Source organism: Carcharodon carcharias, chromosome 4 (assembly GCF_017639515.1).
Source record: "Carcharodon carcharias isolate sCarCar2 chromosome 4, sCarCar2.pri, whole genome shotgun sequence".
NCBI classification, from domain to species: Eukaryota; Metazoa; Chordata; class Chondrichthyes; order Lamniformes; family Lamnidae; genus Carcharodon; species Carcharodon carcharias.
In genome coordinates, this window is record NC_054470.1 from 180,834,971 (window position 1) to 180,858,074 (window position 23,104).

Consider the following 23,104-nt stretch of genomic DNA (forward strand, 5'->3'; position numbering starts at 1 on the left):
CTATGATGAGAGGCTGAGTAAATTGGGCTTATGTTCTCTGGAGTTTAGAAGAATGGGAGGTGATCTCACTGAAACCTACAGAATTCTGAAGGAGTTTGATGGGATAGACACAGAGATTGTTTCCACTGGTCGGGGAGTCTAAAACATGGGGGCATAGTCTCAGGATAAGTGGCTAATCATTTAGGACTGAGATGAGGAGAAATTACTTCACTCAAAGGTTTGTGAATTTTTGGAATTCTCTACCCCAGGGGGTTGTGGATACTCCATCGATGAATAGATTTAAGGTTGGGATGGATAGATTTTTGCTGTCTCAGGGAATGAAGGGATATGGGGCACAGGTAGGAAAATGGAGTTGAAGCCCCACGATCAGCCATGATCATATTGAATGATGAAGCAGCCTCAAAGGGCTTTGTGGTCTACTTCTGCTTCTATTCCTTATGCTCTTAAGGCTGGGTCAAGCCAACACAGTGATTTCAACACCAACACAAAAGCAAAAGATTGTAGTTGCTGGAAATACTCAGCAGGTTTGGCAACATCTGTGGAGAGAAACACAAAGGGCTGAATTTTCACCTTGTGAAATAGTGCGCGATGATGTTGGGCGAGCGCCCCGATGTCATCATGCACTCACGCGATATTTCGGTCGGCTGGCGCGGGAGGAAGTTGACAGCGCGCCCGCCGACAATTAAGAGGGCTGTTAAGCCCGTTAGTCGATCAGCTAAAGAGAATTGTTCCCTGTCCATCCAACCTTCCGATTGGCGGGCGGGTGAATAGGCCAAGCGGCCTTTCGATTCTTGAGGAAACCTCAACCACGGGCGGGCTGAAGTTTCCGATGGTTTAATTAAAAATAAAATAAATGTTTTCAGAACTCATTTGCAGCACGTCCCTGCTCATATGACGGAGAGTCACATGAGGGGACATGTTTTCCTTATTTTTAAAAATTTTGTTTTTAATGTGGAAAGTCTTTAGCTCCCTGAGGCAGCTGTGTGCCTTCAGGGCGCACTCTGTGAGCGCATCCACGCACATGTGCACACTTCCACGCTCGCCCTCCTCCTGCCCTTACCCCGGCAGCGCTGAGGTTATCAGCCCGTGTTTCCCGCTGGCTGGTCATTAATTGGCCGGCCAACGTGAACTTGTAGTCGGGGTCCGATCGCTGGGCACTGTTGCGAGGCCGCTCCTGGACCCATCCGCCACGCCCACCCAACGAGGAGAAAATCCTCCCCAAACATAATGTTTTAGGTCAAAAATATCTTTCAGAACTGGGGTCAGTTAGAAATATAGTAAGATTTAAGCAAGCGAAAGGAGTTGGACGAAAAGAACGAAACAAAAAAGTTTTGGATTTACTCTGGTTTTCTCCTTGTCTTTTTTTCCCTTTTTGATGGTAGCTGCTCCTGGCACACAGCTGCCTCAGGGAGCTAAAGATTTTCCACATTAAGAGTAAATTTTTTAAAAATAAGGAAAACATGTCCCCTCATGTGACTCTCCGTCATATGAGCAGGAACGTGTTGCAAATGAGTTCTGAAAACATTTTATTTTCAATTAACCATCGGAAACTTCACCCCGCCTGTGGTTGAGGTTTCCTCAAAAATCCTCTAGGAACATCTTTTGCTTCTTTCCATTACCCCATTCCCTTCGGCCCTAAACCACTAATGTCTCTGCCGTTTAATCTCTCCTGTCTTTCACCCTACCACAGATCTTCCCTTTGGATTTCTTTTCCACACTCCCTCCTTCCACTGCTTAAAACCCATTACGTTTCTAACTTTACCCAGTTCTAATGGAATGACATTGACCTGAAATGTTAACCCTGTCTTTTGCTCTCCTTTAGATGTTGCCTGACCTGCTAAGTATTTCCAGTATTTTCTGTTTTAATAACTGGTGACCTCAAATCTAGATTTTCTACCTTTTTTTTATTTCACCAGAATATTATAATGAATATTTGGCAGTTTCCACTTAGGCAAGATGCTTTGATTCTGTGATGTCAGCTGGATTTGTAATAAATGCTTACACGCAGAATGAGCCAAGTTTCAAGAGTTCAACGAAATAAGGCCATTCAAGCATTATCTTGCTGCCTCTGAGTTTCCCCTTGCTGAAGTCAGTAACAAATGTAGCTTGTTCCTGGAGGAACAAACATCCTCTGTGGCTTGAAGTTCTTGCTGAACCATCATTTACATTTTGACATTGTTATTTTTGGACTCCGCACATTTTACAGATTTGCAAAAACCTGCATATGATACGACGGGTGTAGAGGCTGTGGAGAGAGTATAGAGGAGATTTGCTAGAATGGCACCAGAGATGAAGGTGTTCATGTCAGGAGACTAGAGAAGCTAGCTAGGTTCTTGATGGCCAGCACAGACATGACAGGCCAAAGGGCCTCTTTCTGTGCTGCATAACTCTATGAGGAGCTGGGATAAAAACAGAAAGCGCTAGAAAAATTCAACAGGTCTGGGAGTATCTGTGGAGAGAGAAATAGAATTAACGTTTCGAGTCCAAATGACTCATCTTCAGAACTGAAGAGAGGTAGGATTGTGATGGGTTTTATGCTGTTAAAAAGAGAGGTGAGAGGTGGGTGGGCAGGTGGAGCCAAAGAGAAAATCAGGGATAGGTTAAAGGGCAGGGGGAGATTAAATGACAAAGTTATCATGGAAGACAAGGTATGGGGAGTGGTAATGACAGTATTAAATACACAAAGCATTGGTCCAGAGTAGGTGCTAAAGCAGAACAAAGGTCAGCGCTATCTGAAAGTAAAAATATGAGAACATACGAATTATAAGCAGCAGTAGGCCACTCGGCCCTTCAATCCTGCTCCACCATTCAATAAGATCATGGCTGAACTGAATGTAATCTCTACCCCACATTCCTGTTTATCCTCGATAACCTTTCAACCTCTTGTTAATCAAGAATCTATACAGCTCTGCTTTAACAATATTCAAAGACTCTGCTTCCACCACCTTTTGAGGAAGAGAGTTCCAAAGACTCTCAACCCTCTAAGAGAAAAAATTCCTCCTCATCTCTGTCTTAAGTGAGCAACCCCTTTTTTTTAAACAGTGGCCCCTAGTTCTAGATTCTCCCACAAGAGGAAACATCCTCTCCACATCCACCCTGTCAAGACCCCTCAGGATGTTAAAGGTTTCAAGTAAGTTGCCTCTTACTCTTCTAAATTCCCGTGGATACAAGCCTAACCTGTCCAGCCTTTCCTCATAAGACAACCCACCCATTCCTGGTATTAGCCTAGTAGACCATCTCTGAACTGCTTCTAACGCATTTACATCTTTCTTTAAACAAGGAGACCAGTACTGTACGTAATGCTCCAGATGTGATTTCACCAATGCCCTGGACAACTGAAGCATAACCTCCCTACTTTTGTGATCAATTCCCCTCAAAATAAATGATAACATTCTATTATCTTTCCTAATTACGTGCTGTACCTGCATACTAACCTTTTGTGATTCATGCACTAGGACACCAGATCCCTCTGAATCTCAGAACTCTGCAATCTCTCACCATTTACATAATAATAAGCTTCTTTTTCATTCTTCCTGCCAAAATGAACAATTTCACATTTCCCCACATGATACTCCATTTGCCGGATCTTTACTCACTCACTTAACCTATCTATGTCACTTATGTCCTCTTCACAATTTACTTTCCTACCTATCTTTGTGATGACAGCAAAGTTAGCCACCATTCCTTTGGTCCCTTCATCCAAGTCATTTGTATAAATTGTAAAAAATTGAGACCCCAGCCTGATCCCTGTGGCATACCACTTGTTACTTCCTGCCAACCAGAAAAAGACCCATTTGTGCCTACTCTCTGCTTCCTGTTAGCTAGCCAATCTTTTATCCATGCCAATATGTTACCCCCCACAGTATGAGCTTTTATTTTCTGCAATAACCTTTGGTGTGGCACAGTATCAAATGCCTTCTGGAAATCTAAGTACAGTACATCCACCAGTTCCCCTTTATCCACAGCACATGTGACTCCTTCAAAGAACTCCAATAAATTGGTTAAACATAATCTCCCTTTTATAAAACCGTGTTGACTCCATTTGATTGCCTTGAATTTTCCTGAGTGCCCTGCTATAATATCTTTAATAATAGCTTCTAACAATTTCCCTATGGCAAGATACAGACTGGCATTTGGGGAAGAAAATGGTCTGAAGTTGTTGAACTCAATGTTAAGTCCAGAAAGTTGTAAAGTGCCTAATTGGAAGATGAGGTGCTGTTTCTCCAGTTTGCATTGGGCTTCACTGGAACATTGTAGCAGGCCAAGGACAGAAATGTGAGCACCAGAGCAAGATTGAAATGGCAAGCGATGGGAAGAGGAGCTGGGGTTGCTCTCCTTAGAGCAGCAAAGGTCAAGCAGAAATTTAATTAAGGTGTGATGGGGTTTTGATAGATTAAAGAGGAAGAAACTGTTACCACTGGCAGAACTCTGGTTACTGACCCAGCTGATACAGATTTGGCACAATTAACAAAAGAACCAGAGATAACGTAAGGAATTGATTATGGAGTAAATTGTGAACAAGAATGCACTGCCTGACTTGCAGCTTTCAAAGAATTGTTGGATAGATATCTGAGAAGGAAACATTTTAAGGGCTAAGTGGGGTGTTTCAAAGAGCCAGCATGGGCACAATGGGTAGGATGGCCGCCTTCTGTGCTACATTATTCCATGATTGCGAATTGGAGAGTAGAGATCAGCGGAGGTTGCTGAATTTTCTGTCTGTTCTAATGATTAAATGGAAGATGTGACGTCAATGCCCAGATTCCTAATGTGCACTGTCACAGGGCAAAGCTTTGTGTCAGAAATGCTATATTGGAAAATCTACTTTGCTGAGTTTCAGAACATGGTGTGGATTGTCAGATTTCTCAAGGATTAAGTGCTGTTTTACATCTCAAAAGCAGATGCGGTTAAATGAACATTAAGTCCATTGGTCCCAAAGTTTCTGAGGCTAGAGAACTGAAAGATGGATCTTTGTCCAGAAGCCCAGAAGTTGATGGATCCCAGTGGAGATTGTTCAGCTTCTCGAAGACGCCTGCTTGCTTTACTGAGAGTAGGAAGTATAGAGAATAAAGGGTTTTCTGGTTTTTTTAATATTGGGTTCTCTCCAGCAGAATGGCAAACCCCCTTTCTGCCATCCCGGCCTATGGTTCGGAGAGATTGACACTGTTCTGCAGTTTGCCCGCCAATAATTTTTTCCATCACCTCTGCTGAAGGAACTTTCTGGAGGTACGATTGTTTAAATGCCAAGTGCCTCCCAGCCACTTATCAAAGTACTCAGCCTTCGTGTCAGAGATGATGCAGTGAGCTCTTTTAAAGTACTACGAGTCCTGGCAATTTACCCAGTCATCATATCCTGTCTATTAGTCTGATGTTCACAATGGAGGTAGAATGCCACTAACTTTTTAGGGTAGTCTTTCGTCCCCAAAAAAAGATTTATATGCTCCCCACCCCCACTAGAGCTATACCTTGAGTGCCCTACCATCCATTCTTAATTAGCACATTCGTTTAGATAATATCACCAACTTCAACACCTCTGTGTTCTTTTGTTCTGTTGTCTGTGACATCTTTTGATGATCTGCTTCTATCACTGCTTGTTTGTCCCTACAACCACACCACCCCCCCTCCACTTCTCTCCCCCCACCCAACCCACCCCCCGCCACACACCTTAAACCAGCTTATATTTCACCCCTTTCTTGGATTCACTCAAGTTCTGTCGAAGGTTCATGAGGACTCGAAACGTCAACTCTTTTCTTCTCCGCCGATGCTGCCAGACCTGCTGAGTTTTTCCAGGTATTTCTGTTTTTGTTTTGGATTTCCAGCAAGCGCAGTTTTTTTTGTTTTTATCACCATGCCTTTATAGTCTACCCTCCCAGACGGATGTAAGGAAGCAGTCCATGTCCAAATGCAGCAAGATCTGGGGCAGTATTATTCCGTCGGTGTGAGGAGGCGGGACCCACACGCCGATGCATAAAACGACGTGCGGTGACATCAGGTGCGCGTCCCGATGTTACTGCGCATCATCACGATATTTCGGTGGGTGGGTGCGCAACGATGTCCATTGCTCGCCCGCCATTAATTAATGGGCTACTTAAGGCCCTTGAGGCTGCAGTTGACGGGATTTTGCGTCGCCTGTGTGATCTTCGGCTCATCGCAAGGCCGCAACAGGCAGGCGGCTAGCAAAAATTTATATGAAGCTCATCCACGGGCTGGAGAAGAGGGCTCAGTAGGGTTGCAATTGTACAGATTTAAAAGTTACTGTTCCAAAGTTAGAGAAACTTGCCTGTGTGAGGCGGAAAAGTTCCAAATGCATCGCAGCTGCTTGGACTGGACTCATAACCTTCAGGTCGGCACTTTGCAGTGAGCATTTGTTTTAGGGCCTGTAGGTTTCAGGAAGCCTTTCTGAGCCTGGGAATGGGAGTTGTGCTCTCCACTGGAGGCACCTCATCTGAGGAGAAAGGGAGGACCAGAAGGGGGAGGAGGCCAGGAGTGCATGTTCAGCCTCCAGGGGAGCCACCTTTGGGAGGACAGGTGCAGGCACAAGGGGTGCAGGGCCAAGAGATCGTCCAAGGCACAAGGAGCCACAGAAGGTGCCAGTATCTTGCTGCCAGGATATACAGAAAGCAAAGTAGCTACCTGAACATGTCTGAGGTCAATAAAGGAAGCTCCGTCTGTCCAGAGAGACAGTCAACACTATCTGCCAGATGATTGGTCCAGAGATTTCAGCGAACTGTGTGGTTGGACACCCCATGCCCGTGTCTCTAAAGGTCACAGCTGCACTCAACGTTTATGCCTCTGGCTCTTTCTAGGGGGTCGGTGGGTGATCTTTGCGGTGTCTCCCAATCAGTTGTACACACTTGTGTCAAGCAGGTCACAAACACTGTGTTCAGACATGCATTGAACTTCATCCACTACCACTGAGACAACGCCAGTCAGACACAGCGAGCCAGAGGCTTCGCGGCCATTGCTGGCTTCTCCCGTGTCCAGGGTGCTATAGACTGTACACATGTGGCCATCAAGGCGCCAGCAGGTGAGACCAGTGCTTTCGTCAACAGGAAGGGCTTCCACTCCATGAACGTGCAGATAGTGTGTGATCACAGGATGCTGATTCTACAAGTCTGTGCAAGGTACCCAGGCAGCTCCCACGGTGCCTACATCCTCAGACACTCCCAGGTGCCGAGGCTCTTCAGTGCTTCAGCTCAGCTGGATGGATGTCTGCTGGGTGACGAGGGCTATCCCCTCAGAAGGTGGCTCATGACGCCTCTTCACCATCCAAGAACAGAAGCTGAACAGTGGTATAATAGGAGCCACCGCTCCACAAGGACTGTGGTGGAGAGAGCCATCGATCTTCTCAAAATGCGCTTCCAATGCCTGGACCGCTCAGGGGGCGCACTCCAGTAACCCCCAGATCGGGCATTGCTGATAGTTATTGCATGCTGCGCTCTCTACAATCTTGCACTGCAAAGGGGGGACACTATGGACAAGGAAGATGTAGACACAGTAGCTGCGGATGCAAACGATGTGTCCAGCAGTGAGTCCGAGGATGAGCATGCACAGGGAAATGAGGTGTTAGACACTGACCCATGTATACTCCAGGGAAGCAGGGACACCCAGAATGCTCTAATCCAAGGAACCTTCTCCTGCCACAGCACATACAGATCTCCAACACAAGCCTGGCCAGTAGCCTCCATCCTGGAGACCTTTATGCTAAATCTGTCAAAACCCTCCAAAAAAACCACAATTAGAATGGTGTCGCAATTCACACACAATCAGAAGTTACTCATAGGGGAAGTCAACAAAAAACCACCAGTGACGAACCCGCGGTGAGCCTAAGGTGCTTTCATTTTATATTTGCGGGTGCTACGTCTTTGTGATGCCCCCTCGCTGGCACTGGCATCTGAGACAGCCTGCCCTCTCTGCTGTCCTGTTGGCCTCAATGACCTTGGCAGACCATAAGACCATAAGAGACCATAAGACATAGGAGCAGAAATTAGGCCATTCAGCCCATCGAGTCTGCTCCGCCATTCAATCATGGTTGAAAAGTTTCTCAACCTGAATCTCCCGCCTTCTCCCCGTAACCTTTGATCCCCTTACCAATCAAGAACCTATCTATCTCACTCTTAAATACATTCAATGACCTGGCCTCCACAGCCTTCTGTTGCAATGAAGTCCATAGATTCACCACTTTCTGGCAAAAGAAGTTTCTCCTCATCTCTGTTCTAAAAGGTCTTCCCTTTACTCTGAGGCTGTGCCCTCGGGTCCTAGTCTCTCCTACTAATGGAAACATCTTCCCCACGTCCACTCTATCCATGCCTTTCAGTATTCTGTAAGTTTCAATCAGACCCCCCTCATCCTTCTAAACTCCATCGAGTATAGACCCAGAGTCCTCAAATGTTCCTCCTCTGACCCGTGGAACTTGTGCTGGCCCCACCTGGGAGGGAGCTGCCAGTTCTGCAGCTGGCATCTCCCCAATCATCGCAGCCTCATTGTGTGCAGAGGGGCGGAGGAGCTGCCGCCCTCATCCAGTGCACCGTGAGAGGTGCCAGCAGAGACGATGTGAGATCCATTCAACCCTCCCTGCTCGCTGTAGATGGATGGGCGCTGAGGTGAGATACTGGGATACTCCTAACTGTCTAAGGAAGAGACATTAAAAATGCAAAGTACTGTATATTACAACAATGGCTGCCACAGGCAGACCCAGCCAAAACGTCTTGGAAATACACAGTGGGTGACGTTTTTCAAAGCAAGGCTGCCAGCCACTAGAGAGAGATTGCAGGTGAGACAGGCAGTGCCAAGAAAGTCTTCAGAGGAGACAAGCTGAGGGCTGCTCTTGCCCCTTTCTCTCTTTTGGAATAAGAGTGTCATCCGGTTTGAGAAGCCTACTCTACCAGAAACTTACCCATGAACCTACCAGTGATCTTGTATCAATTGCAACATCTTCTATATCTGACCACATCCAAGAAACCTGCTAACCTAAATCGGTCACAACCTTTAAAATCTACGCCTCAAAGACAAGCAAATGAATATTCTTTTAACTTTTTTTTTGGTCCTTTCTGATATGTGTGTGTGTCGGGGGTGGTGGGGGGAGGGGGGCGGGGCAGGTTGTGGGGGGTTGGTGGGGTGGTTGCGGTGCCTAATGACTGAAAGAGGCTTGAATGCTTGACGTTGCATTTTTATTATTTTTCTAGGGTTTAGCTGTTAATAAATTTGCCCTTACTTTGGCTCAAGCAAACCTTGTTTGATTGGCTCCTTACTGCTCACCGCTTAAATAGTTAAATACAATCTGATTTAGAAAAGGTGTATACTCGAAAAAGAAACTTGACCCTTTGGGACCAATCAAGAAGGTTGAATAGAGGGGAGCTGGTTCACCCCTTCTCACCTGGTCATAACAAACGCCAGCCTGACTTGGAAATATATCGCCGTTCATTCACTGTCACTGGGTCAAAATCCTGGAATTCTCTCCCTAACAGCACTGTGGGGGTACCTACACCACATGCACTGCAGCGGTTCAAGTAGGCAGCTCACCACTACTCAAGGGTTATTCTGGATGGACAGTGTTTACTGGCCTTGCCAGCAAGGCCCACATCCCGTGACCCAATGATTAAAAATAAAGTTCTCTAAAAGTCTGATGAAAAGAGGAAGTAGGATTTTTAGGAACAAAAAACGCAACAAACAAATAAAAGGACAGAATGGATCATTCAGCCCCTCAAGCCATTTCCACCATTCAGCAAAATAATAGCTGAATTGAATCTCAACTCAATTTGCCCAGTTTTATTTGATACCTTTTGTCACTTTTATCTGTAACAAAAATTCCAGTTGGCCCAACAGCCATCTTGGGAGCTGAGTCCCAGATTATCAATACCTTTTGGGTGGAATTTTATACAGCCCCAGGAGTGGACTGGGAGGCAAGGGGGTATAAAATCGGGTGGCACGGCAGAGGGCGCCACCCGCCGCTGCTGGTATTTTACTAGCGGCGGGGTGGGTGCTCACGCCATACGGCGAGGCTGCCAGGTGAATACTTGCAGCCTCGTTGTGGGCTGAGGTGGGATCTCCTCTTTTTGGAGCACACTGTGTCCAACAGCAGTTTCCCCTTCTGGTACTACCCACCCCCTGCAACTTCTACACCCCCCCCCAACTCGGGCTGCCAGCCTGACCCTGATGGTACCGCCCCCCACCACCACCCTGCGCCCCCCAGCTTCTAATCCGACTAATCTGACTCCAGCAACAATCATCTTTGGGAACTGTAGTCCTAACACTGGCCACCACTCTCAGAGGCAGGGCTACTTCCCAGATGGGGGCAGAAATCTTGGCATGAGCCAATGAGTGGCCCAGTGACCACTAAATCAGCTCAGGGCTTCTCAGCTACGTGGAGATGGCTTACCCCCAAATTCTAAGCCAGGTCGGGGGCCACAACCTGCATGAGAAATTCCATCCTTCATGTTCGGGGGGAGAAAAGTCTGCTCCTTCCCAAGCCTTTTTGTTTGGGATTCCCCCACTAGAAGAAATAATTGCTCTGTGTCTACCTAATTGAATTTATAGAAGCCTTTGTAGCTTGATAGATTTAGAGCATATTTAACCTATTGTAGGTGGCACTGTTGTCGGCCTGAGTTCCTGGCAGACTGACTTCTGAGTTTCTGAGACTTTTCCAACAATGTTGTCTACATAGAATTCATCAATTGGTATTACGAATGGCTCCCAAGATTTCATTTCTATTTTGCATTGTCTATCTTTGTAGTAATTGTGGTTTTGTTTAGTGTGTGATATACCTTTTAAGAATAATACTTGTTAAGGAAGATCACATGATCTGTAGTAACCAATAGGAGAGTGGCGCGGGCTACCTCAGCAGTCAGTGTAGAGCTAGAGTTGGAGCTGAAAGCACACTGGTAGTTGCTGCTGAATATATTGTAAATAAACTTAATGTTTCCACCCAAGAAGTGTCTGTAGATCAATTATAACAATAGTAGCAACTCAGCCATCCTTTTAGCAATCTTATTTTGAGACCTGTCTTTCTTATGGAAATTATTGTTAATTTATTCCCTCAGGTCTCTCTTTTTTAGAGAAATATTGTACTTCTATAAAAACAATTTATGTTCCAAGTCTCTTTGGACAGCTACCAAGTTCATTTTTAAACTCTGCCAAGATAGTGTCAGTCTGAGTGTTGAGATGAAGTGACACCTATTTGAGTTAATTTAGTTCTTGGAGACCTCAAGGCAATCATGGATGGTTGGCAACCCCATTACTCTCCCAAAGTTCCTCCCTGTGCACTTGCAGTGGGGGCTCAGGACCTTTTCCTCCCTAACCTGGTGGTTTAGAGACCATCCTGCTGTCTCGGGCTGCTAATCCCACATAGACTACTCCACTCTATTTGTCATGGTTTTTGGTCCTCTGTGCTTGATTACTGGTTGAGTTGCGTTCTGCTGCACTTAAATCACTGCAAACTGTTAACCTCACAACATTGCCAACTCTGAAGGGTTATTGAATGGACATTTTTGGCATCTTTGCCCACAATAAAATTGTTATGAAATGTTCGGCTGTCAAACCTCGTTGGGGAGTCTGTTGATGGCTCAGCTGTTGATTGATTCAGCTCAGAATCATATGGTGGATTGAGGCAGCTTTCGAGGGGTGGCTTCAGTAAACACGGAGGAATTTCCCCAGCAGAGTTTCGGTTAAAGACCAGCTGAAAAAACCTCAACTATAACACCTCCCCTTCTGCCTCTGACAAGACATTTATTCTAAGTGCTGCTTAAGAGCCATATCTGTCAACTTGTACTGCAGCTCTTGCCATCTGTCTTTATTTTACTTATGTAACTATTAAATTTGTGAGCAATGGCAGATGAGTCATCACATTTTCAGTCACATGCAGTGGGCCCCTAGTATATGTAACCGTGATGAAGGTTTTTTTTCCCTGATGCTTAGATTTGGGAGTCATTACTCCTTTTAAGAGTGCTTTTCTACCAATTCACTTATTTACAGGAACCAAGCCCATGTTATGTTAGTGAAGAACGAACATCTCAGCTTATGAAATGAGGATTGGACCGGTCAGAGTGACTTAAACATTTTTTATGCCTTCTAGCGGAGACAATGACCCTGAATATTCTCATGCGTTTATCTAGCTTCCCTCTCAAAATCAGCCAGGCTATTTGTCTCAGCTAGTCCATGTGACAGCGAATTCCATTTTCTGCCTGAAAGCGTTTATCCCTGAGTTCCCTTTCGGAGTTATTAGTAACCCAGCACTGGATTTTCGTAGAGATGGGAAGGCTCCGGGGGACCTTCAAAACTGGTGAGCAAAACCCAGATGCAGAAGTCCCACCTCCATTTCCAACAGATCCAGTTTTCGACGGCAGGGGAAAGGAGGTGGGGTGTGATTCCCACAGGCGGGAAAGCCAAACTCAACAGGGCCTTCACAACTTAATGCTGAGTTCCAACAGACCCCGTTTTGGCTGTTTAACCCACAATGTCATGAATTGATGGAGTAAATATAAATGCTCTTGAAGAGTGGATAAGTTCTGTTTAAGTGTCATGATCTGAAGTCTTTATTTACGCTCCTGCTCTTTAAGCATGCAAGAAAAACACACCCTGATGCTTTCAGTGAGAGTTTTAAAAAAGTACCCTCTGCTGAATTACTTTGACAGACCATGGATGTGGGTTAGAAAAAAATTATCATCCGGTCATGCAGTTTTGACAGCGTTCTTTATTGACATTTCCAAAGGGCTGTTATCATGTAATTATGGAATGCTTAGTTCAGTTTCCACAGCTGCAATTATCTCAGCAGGGGTTTGATTTGACAGTTTAATGATGTTGTTAAATGATTTCCTGTCTTTGATGTGGAGCCTGAATAGGAGTTTCATCTTATAAGAAAATAACCATTTGAGGAGATTTAAAAGTTTTGAATTAGTTTCTTGAATGAGTCTTGTTTTACTATCACTTACTCTGTGAGTGCTGTATTAGATTGTTGGAAGTTTTTTTTTAAATCTCCACATGGTTCCTGGGGTCTGCCCATGGTGGATACTGGGTGAATGGCCATGGAGGTGGTATGAAGGGGCATGGGGATATGAGCAGGAATGGGAGGATGGGACAGTGAGTTGGCATGGAGGTAGCATGGGAGTATGATGGGTTTGGGTGAGTGTGTTAGGGACATGTGAGTTTACATGGAGTGTTTGAGGGGAGGTGGGGGGAGGGTGAGGGAAAGTGAGGGGTGAGGGCTAGAGGGCTTAACAGCTTCTAAAACAAAGTTCCTGAGAACCAAGGCGGGCCTTCCAACCAGCCTGCCCTGGCACTCACCCCATCACCCTCCTCTCCCCTGCCTGTGGCCATCTAGGATCTGCTTCCATCCCACCCTCTCCTCCCCAGAGTGAAAATTGGGTCTAACGGGACCCTATAAATTGAGGAGGGTCTGCCGAGTAGGGAAATTTCCCATCTCGGACTACCTGCCTTGGTAGCGAAAATGCAGCCCCTATTTTGGACTCCTTCACAACCTCTGTACATTTAGTCTATTGAACTCTACCAGGAAACACCATTCAGAAGCATGTTGTTCTGAGCCTGTCATGAGTCAGTTCTTCTGTTGAGCAATAAGACTGAGATCTGACAATATTCTTTCACAGCTCTGTCTGATTGCTTTGGGTGAGTCATAGTCCTGGATCTCCAAAGTACCACCTTTGAGTAGTAAGCATCATAACTCCTTGCAAATCAGCCTGTTTCAAACTGTATATAGCTTCACTGTTTTTTATTTCTTAAATGTTTCAAGACTACCGATGGTTCTGAGAAATATCTGTCTCCCTTTGTATTTCTGCCTGTTTATAGCTTGCGCACCATGAATCTGGACTCTCAACCTCAGCACCCTGTTCACCCACCCACCAAAATTGCAGCAATAACAGGTCAGAAGTTGCCATTAAGACAGCAGCAAAGCTCGTGCCTTCCCCCCATTTTCTCTGGGCAAATGGTTCAGCAACTTCAGACAATGAGTAGATGTGCAATTAAACATCAATATCCAAAATTTGCTCTTAGAGTTGCTTTGTTCTGCCATTAGCTTTGTCAAAACAGGGATCGCTTGCTTAGCCTCCCTGTTTCTTGTAGGAACTTACTGCATTTGACCTATAATTTCCCATTAAACTCACCCCAGAAAGTTAAGTCTTGTGACTGCAAACACAAGTGTTCTTAGCATCATGTTCATGACTGCCAATCAACTTCTCTGGCACTGGGAAGTAACTGTTACAAATGTGGAGCCTCATGCTTTCAGGTTTTGAGTTTTTCTGGTGGGATTTTTTTTTTAATTTAATTTTCCTTTCTGTCTCCTTCTCTCCCTTAATCGAATTTTTCTTTCCCTTTTTTTTTATTTTTTCTTTCTGTGCCTGATTTAAGTTGCTCTCCTGCTCAGTCTTCCTCATGTTATTTTTGAGTCTACAAATCTCATTTTCTCCCACTATCAGCTCAAACTTTCAACAACATTCTGAGCAAGAGGTTTTAAACCTGAGGAGTGCGGGGGAAGGTTTAACTAGGGCAGACATGGCTAGATGCCCTGCTACAGAAAATTCTGACCCAGTGTTAAATATCAATCAATTTACAGTGATGCAAAAGGTGAAGTATAATTGCTGTCAAAAGGTTCATGTGGTAGTATCCTCATCTTGCATCTGAACATTGTGTTCACCTGAGACTTGGCACAGAACCTAGTTTGACACTTTTGGCAAATCATTTCCCTACATTTTGATTAACCATTTCCTCTTTCAGACTTGGTGTTCAAACATTATTTTTGACTTCTTAGTTAATCATCTTCTACTAATTTTACAACCTTGTTTAATCATTTCTTTTTTTTTTATATACATTTTGAAAGACGGCAACTGGGCTTGAACCTGGTACTGCCATTTACATCCGATGTTACACAAAGGCTCCTCCTGCCCTCTCAAATGGACATAGATTCTGATTTGAACTATTTAACGAGCAAGGGAGTTGCCCTGATCAACAGTCATCTCTCAACCAAATATCATTTTAAAGTCAGGTTATTTATTTCACTGCTATTTGGGAGGCATTGGCTGCCATGTTTCTTAACATTTCAGCAGTCCCTATGTTTCAAAAATATCCCACTGGCTGCAAAGGAGTTTAGTGTATCCTGAGGCCATGAAAGACTCTATATAAATGCAAATTATTTCATAAAACATTTATTCCCAGTCATATGCTCCTTGCAAGAAGCGATGTCCCAGTCAGGAAACCCTGTCTCCGACTTTTCTATTCACTTGATAAGTGGAACATCAAGAGCTTTGTAGTCAGATTTCCAGCATCTACAGTATTTGCTTTTATCTTAGATTTGTAGTTGTCCATTTTCGAACCAGGATAGCTGGTGAACACTGCTCCTGGCTGGAAGCACTCCTTATTTGGGGGGGGGGGTTGGGGGAGGGGCGTTGGTACTGGCCCCCGTGTCTCCTTCCAGACGGATTTGTGCCCCGAGAACATGACTTGGGAGCTGTTAAACCGACTGAAAATTGGCAGGTGGGGATATTTTCATGACTTTCATGCTCTGACTTGACCTATATTTCATTGTTTCAATCAGAGCTGTGGAAAGCTCGCTGTGACAAGATATGTTACTGCTCCTCTGCATTCAAGGAGAACTCCTTTGCAGGTTCAATCATGCTTTAAGGACACACGTTGCATTTAACAATACTGATTTTTAATTTTCTAAACAGTCATTATAGAACCCAATGACATTTAAACAAAATAGTAGCAAACCTCCTTTGGGGAGGTGGTGGCATGGTGGTATTGTCACTGAACTGGTAATGCAGAGACCCAGGGCATTGCTCTGGGACCTGGATTTAAATCCCACCAGGACAGGTATAAAATTTGAGTTCAATAAAAAAAAAAATCTGGCATTAAACGTCCAATGGTGGCCATGAAAACGTTGTCGATGTCGTAGAAGCCCACCTGGTTCACTAATGTCCTTTAGGGAAGGAAATCTGCTATCCTACCTGGTCTGGCCTACCTGTGACTCCAGATGCACAGCAATGTGGTTGACTCTTAAAATGCCCTCTGAAATGGCCTAGCAAGCCAATCAGCTCTCAAGGGCAATTAGGGATGGGCAATAAATGCTGGCCTGGCCAGCGATGCCCCCATCCCATGAACGAATTAAAAAAGATAATGCTCTCCGTGCTGGGAGAGGCAGCTCTGAGGAACGCCTGCTGGAAAGCAGGGCAGGCCAGCCAGTCAAATCGTGCGCTGCTCACCTCATGAGTTATGTAGCCTGGGGTTTTACATCGAATCGCATGGTAGGGGAGGGAGGAAGTCACGTGCACCACCATCATGTCCGGGTGCTATATTTAAAAGGCCCCTGGACAGCTAGTGATCGCGCCAGGAGTCCAGGACCTCGAGGTGGCTTCCAGGAAGCAGCCAGCACTGGCCCCACGGTTCAGTGAAGACTCCCTGGAGACTCTCCTGTGGAGGACAGGAGGGGACGTCCTCTCTCCCCCAGAGATGGGAGCAGGAAGCCCACCCAACTCACCACAGCGGCCTGCGAGGGTGTTGCCAGGTTGGTCAGTGTCAAGGGGAGGACTACCCTGGAGTGCAGGAAATGCATGAACGATCTAATCCATGTCACCAGGGTACGTGAACCCTCTAGTCTCTATCCTCGCGTCACCATGTTCTGAATCTGTCATTGGCAAGGCCAGCATCTGAGCTGCCCATCCCTAAAAGCCCTTCACTGGGTGCTGGGCTGCTGCCTCATTGCCCCACTGCAGTCCGTGTGGTCTGCTGGTAGGGTGGCAACTGCAGGTTGCTGCCCCTCCACACTGAAGGCACATCCGTTTTGGGAGGGGTGTCCAGGGGTCGGGGGCGTGGGTTGAGGTTGAAGTAGAGGGTGATTTGCGGATGCTGCTGATGCCATGACTCTGCTGCCCTTGGCCTTCTAGCTGCTGGAGCTTGTGGGTCTGGAGGGGACCATTGAAGTAGCCTCGGGGATTAGCAGCATTGTACCGTTCAAATGGCACACACAGCTACCAATGGGCCGGTGAGGGTCTCAATGTTGAGGCTGCTGGGTGGCCTGCATAGTCCTGGATGGCGTCCAGCTTCCTGAGTGCTGCTGGAGTTACACTTATCCAGACAAGTGGGCAGTATTTCCTCAAACTCCTCTCTCGTGCCTTGCAGGTGGTGGACAGGCTTTGGGGAGTCACGAGGTCACTTTTCAGCCATAGAGTTGGCAGCATGCAGCCTGGTCCTGCATCAGAAGTGCTCACAAAAGATCTACCTTTACGAAGGAGAAGAGAGTGCACAACAGATGTGAGGAGGAGAAGTCAGGAGGGGGCGTGCCGACATCCAGCCCCTCCCACAATATGAACCGCAGGCTGCTGAGCTGACAGGGGAGGACCATGACCGTGCATGTGCCGATGACGAGGTCACTCTCCCTCAAGCATCCAGTGAGGAAGCATGTTTAATCTCTGCCAATCGGAACCTGAGGGTGAGGCAGTGTGCGATGTAGGAGGCGGCCTAGGCAGTCACTCCTTCTCTCCTCTCTCCATTTTTGGTTACCAGCCGGGAGAGAGTGAGGCCAGCCCCCCATACCTGAACTCAGCCCCAGGCCGTATGAGCCTCAGAAGAGTATGGGGACAATTTCTCACCTGTAGGACTGTCACAGCATTCACCTGCACCCTCCACCAACCCAGAGACACTCATCTCAGTGGCTCATAGATCTAGTTTCGGTTTGTGGTGGTCACCTCACAGACATGTGTCCGCTGCAGGAGGAGGCAGTGACAACCAAGATATCCAGCTGTCGGAAGACTGGTGGAGAAGAGGCTCCTGCCAAGTTTGAATCAGATGATGAGCTCTGGGAGCGGTCATTGGGAAGATGCTGGAGTATCAGCAAGACGCAGGGGAACATCAGTAGTGTCAGAGACCCTCAACAGAATGGCATGCGATGTGTTGGAGTCCGTTCACGTGCTCTCTGATGTGGTGGCTCCGACATGTGAGTGCATCAAGGTCTCCATGGGGAGCATGGAGGACGACATGGAGAACCTGGTCCAGCAGAATGCCCAGTTCCTGCCAGAGATGGGCTCAGACCTGCACTCCATCGCTGTAGCCATGGGTGAGCTTTTGCAGTGACTACATGAGCGTGGAATGACCTCGACCTCTCCAGGTTACCCTTCTCTTCGATTCAGAGAGGGGCCCTCGGAGGGACACCCCAGATGAGGGGTATCAAGTGAACGCTCCTGGAGCTTCCATTCAGGACTCTCCAAGGGTGTCCATCCATTCCAAGTCCCCTCTGCCTGTAACCCCATCAGCTCCAGCCTCGGGAACTGCTGGGGGCACATCTGCCCCAGAACAGGGGACTCAAAGAAGGCTGGGGCCCTCCAGAGGGTGTCTGCCAAAATCATCAGAGACAAGGGGGCATTGCAGTCAGCAGGTTGCCTCCACCTCTGCATGGTTGGCGGGGAAGCACACAGACCTAGTGAGATGGTAATAAATATTAAGGAGGCAAAGTTCACACTGGTGGCATGGGGTACAATCATTGTAAATATTCATTGCACCTTTATTAATATATTATGCATGGCACTTCATGGAGGTTTCCTGAGTTTTTCTTGCTGCTGTTTGTGTCTTTGCCTGTGCACACCCCACCCTCCCCACCCCCACGTCCCTTCTGGGGGTCCCAGGTTGTCCCCCTGAATCATGCCTGAGCATGGAGGCATCGCTCTTTGCCAATGGTCTTGTGAGTCATCTGCAAGAAGCCCCCCCCACTCACACTATTCCCCTTCCCTCTGCTGCCCTTTGGAGTCTATAGAGAGACCTTTGCCTTGTCAGAATACGTTATCAGGATTCTCTTTCAGTTGTCCAGCTGAGCTGATCTTCAGCTCTGCCCACCCGATGACTCTCCTCCCACTTGTTGGACATCGAGCGTGTCGACATCCTGATCTGCCTTTGCATGAGGTTGGTCTGTGTCACGTTCCAAACTTTGTCCAATACCTCCTCCACCTCTTTCCCCTCATCACCCTCAACCCCATTGGAGTTACCTTCACCCTCTCATCAGTCACCCTTGCACCCCCTATCGCGGTAGAGCCCATCACCATCACCCTTCAAAAATGCCTTCCCTCCCCAATGCTTCTGTCACAGTCCCCATACCCACATTGATCCTGCCCACTCCCAAGACCCGTGTGAAACTTCTCGTCCCTTCCAATGACCCAGATGAGACCCACACCCGCCACAGGCGGACCTTCGCCCTCCCACCTCCCACCCTACTGCATCCCACTGCCCCCTCTTACAATTACAGTGCCTTGCCACCACCAGTACTCTCAGTTTGACCCCCAAGTATTCTGCCATTAACAGCACAGGCCCCTCCCTCTGAACATTCCTGTGACCTTCAATGTTCCCGTGTTGCTTCACAGCCCCTCCCCACCCCGCTACCTCGCCTTTGTCTTCCAGCAACACCCCACCCGACCCTGGGCTACCGCACACCAAACCTCCGTGTGGTTCTCCGGTGATCAAGGCTGTAGCTTCTTGGTCAAGTGCTGCCCTGCCATCTGAGCGAGACATCTGACCGTTGGTCTGGTCGTGAATTGGACTGGCGTGAACTAGAATACAGTTCATAATGTGCAAATTGGGGTCCCGGTGACCTCTGGCCCGCCGTTGTCCTGCCATGACATTCGGGACCACAAGTTCCCGTCATCATTCCCCACCGTCGGGAGACTGATTTTTTTTTCTCTTGGCTCCTGTCATATTCTCCCCCCCCCCCCCCCCAATCCCTCCACCACTCAGACCCTGCCACTGGCGGGGAGGAGAAAATTCCAGCCATTGTGTCCAGATAAAACTGCACGTCATGTGTGAAATGAAAGCAGAAAACCCTGGTAACTAATAGCTGGCCTGTCAGAAACCGTTCACAAGCTACTCAGTCAATCAGCTGCTGCTATGTATTATTATTTTACAATCTTAACATACAACATTTAATCGTTATCCTCCCCTCCCCCTCTATTCTGCAAGAAGATATCTCCCCTAAAACCTGTTGAAGTTGGGCCAGTTGAAAACTTTAGGAGTGAGTTTGCTACACTTTGTTAGGTAAGGGTATTAAGGCCAGTTGATATCATTTTGTCTAATTGAGGCAGCTGAGAAGTCCCTTGGGACCCTTCATTAAAGGTGCTGCATAAATGCAAACTGTTATTATTGTCATTCCTAGAATTAATCAAATATTAAAATATCTCACAGCGATGACGTGTCCACTCTCAAATAACCTAAGCAGTTCCGCAGGATGAGAAAAAGTGGCCACCTCCGATATGGAAAGTGGAAAGTCTACTTGTTGGAGGCAGCAATGTTAGGGTAAATGTTGCTGGGTTGGCTATTAATAGCAAAATTGTAAATGCAAATATACAGAATGATGTGGAAATATTGTTTCCCCTGTATGTTTATTTCTTCTGCCTCCTGATAAGCTTTTATTGGATACAAATAGGTTTCTTAATGGATTTTTTCAAATCGGCGGGGGGCGGGGGTGGTGGGGTCACTAACACGATGGGTCGGGTAGTGTTTATGGATGTTGTCTGTTTGGAATTCCAGAAGGTGTTTGATAATGTTCTGTACAAGGGCTTATTAGCAAAAATTAAAATGCGCAGACTTGGAAGGAATCTGTAATTAGTTAGAAGGTCATAGATGGGGCAAGGATAAAGAGAATGTACTCTGTTCATCAGGATCTGACAAGTGGTGTTCCCCAGGAATCTGTAACCCTGCAGGCCATGCCAAATGTTTGTGCATTCAATCCCACTTCAGGGACTTGACCACATAATCTAGGGTCACATTCCCAGTGCAGGCCTGAGAGAGCGCTGCACTATCGGAGGTGCCATCTTTTTCACATGAGCTGTTAAACCTTATCCCATCTGTCCCTTCGGGTTGATGTAAAAGATCCGATGGCATTATTATAAAGAAGAGTAGGGGAGTTCTCCCTGGTCTCCTAGCCAATATTTATCCCTCAACATTGTTGTGTTATATGCCTTTTACATGCCTTTGTGTTATACACCAGTCTCTATGTTTGAACAGGAGCTTTATTTACAATGCTTAAATGTCTGCAGCACAAGTTACTAGCTTACTTTTAGTTTCTCTTTTTCAGCCGCCACACTCAGGCTTGACTGATAACACACAAGAATCAACAGACACACAATCAAACACCGAAAAATTGAATACCAAAAGCATCACTAAGAAAATTATCTGATAATTTGTTTCATTGCTTTTGTGCATTCCAATTATAATGAGAGAATCACAGACCTTTAATGGCACCGTAGGAAGCCATTCGGCCCATTGTATCTGCACCAGCTTTCCAAATGAGCATTATGACCTAGTGCCATTGGCCTGCCTTTTCCCCATACCACTGCACATTGTTTCTAGTCAAATAATCATCTAATGCCCTCTTGAATGCCTCACTTCAAACTGCCTCCACCACACATCCAGACAGTGCAATCCAGACCCAAACCACTCATTGTGTGAAAAAGTTTTTTCTCATGTCACATTTGCTTCTTTTGCAAATCACTTTAAATCTGTGCCTTCTCATTCTTGATCCTTTTATGAGCAGGAACAGCTTCTCCCTATCCGCTCTGTCCAGCCTCCTCATGATTTTGAACATCTCCATCAAATTTCCTCTTAGCCTACTTCTCTCCAAAGAGAACAGTCCCAACCTCTCCAATCTATCCTCATAGCTAAAGTTTCTCACCCCTGGAACCATTCTTGTAAACCTCTCCTGCACACTTTCCAATGTGTTCACATCCTTCCTATAATGTGGCACCCAGAACAGTACACAATACTCCAGCTGAAGTCTAACAAGTGTCTTATATAAATTCAGCATAACCTCCCTGCTCTTGTCCTCAGTGCCCCTGTTAATAAAGCCCAGAATACTACATGCTTTAACTGCTCTCTCCACCCGTCCTGTCACCTTCACTGAGCTATGCACATATACACCCACCAGGTCTTTATGTTCCTGCACCCACTTCAAAACTTCACTCCTTATTTTATATTGTCTGCCCATGTTCTTCCTACCAAAATGCATCACCTCACATTTCTCCACATTGAACTTCATCTGCCACCCATCTTCCCACTCCACCAACTTGTCTACGTCCCTTTGAAGTTCCACACCATCCTCCTTGCAGTTCACAACATTCCCAAGCTTCGTATCATTGCAAACTTTGAAATTGTCCCCTGCATACCAAGATCTAGATCATTAATATATATCAGGAAAAGCAAGGGTCCCAATACCAACCCCTGGGGAGCTCCACTTCAAACCTTCCTCTAGCCCAAAAAATATCCATGGACCATTACTCTTTGATTCTTATTTTTCAGCCAAATTTGTATCCACGTTGCTACTGTCCCTTTTATTCCATGAGCAATAACTTTTCTCACAAGTCTGTTGTGTGGCACTGTACCAAATGCCTTTCGAAAGTCCATGTACACCACTATCAACAGCATTACTCTCATCAACCTTTCCTATTACTTCTTCAAAAAACTCCAGCAAGTTAGTTAAACACAATTTCGCCTTTAGAAATCCAAATTAGCTTTTCCTTATCAACCCATATTTTTCCATGTGACTACTAATTCTATCCCGAATAATTGTTTCTAGAATCTTGCCCACCACTGAAGTTATCTTTGGTCTCTGTGCTTTCAGTTCTCTAGACCCCAAAGTCTGGAACATCCTCCGGAAAGCACTCTGCTCCTCTGCCTTGCTATCCTCCTTTTAAGACGTTTCTTAAGCGTTTGGTCATGTGATCCAATAAGCCTTATATGGCTCAGTGTCACTTTGTTTTATAATGCTCCGGTGAAACGCCTTGAAATATTTCATTGTGTTAAAGGCACTATATAAATATAAGTTATTGTTGCTGTTGCAAATGTTGGTTTGAGCTCGCCATGCACAAATTGGCTGTCACATTGACCTGCATTACGAATACAACAATTACACTTCAAATAATTATATTCATTAACTAGGAAGTGCTTTGGGAAGGTGCTATATGAATGCATATTTTTTTACTGGGGCCACTGCATTTTTAATGAAGGTCTACCTTCTCAGTTCAGAGTTAGTTTGGTGTCCGTGTTCAATCTTACACTCCTGTTCTAGTTCCACTTTGGCTCTACATCTGTGGCAATTAATCACGACCTCTTCCTTCTCAGCTTTTCAGCT

General features: G+C 46.1%; 1 protein-coding gene across 2 annotated transcripts in view; it reads left to right on the forward strand.

Annotated features, from left to right (window-relative positions):
* hpgd (15-hydroxyprostaglandin dehydrogenase) overlaps positions 1–23,104 on the forward strand; it is an 83,318-nt gene that overhangs the window by 22,837 nt on the left and 37,377 nt on the right. Inside the window, exon 5 of one of the 2 annotated variants that reach the window (XM_041186097.1) lies at positions 21,053–21,424. The exons of the other annotated variant lie outside the window; for it this stretch is intronic. Within the exon in view, the coding sequence (XP_041042031.1) occupies positions 21,053–21,075 (23 nt within the window). The 3' untranslated portion in view covers positions 21,076–21,424. Of the gene's footprint in view, positions 1–21,052; positions 21,425–23,104 lie in introns of those variants that run through there. 2 annotated transcript variants of the gene reach the window in all.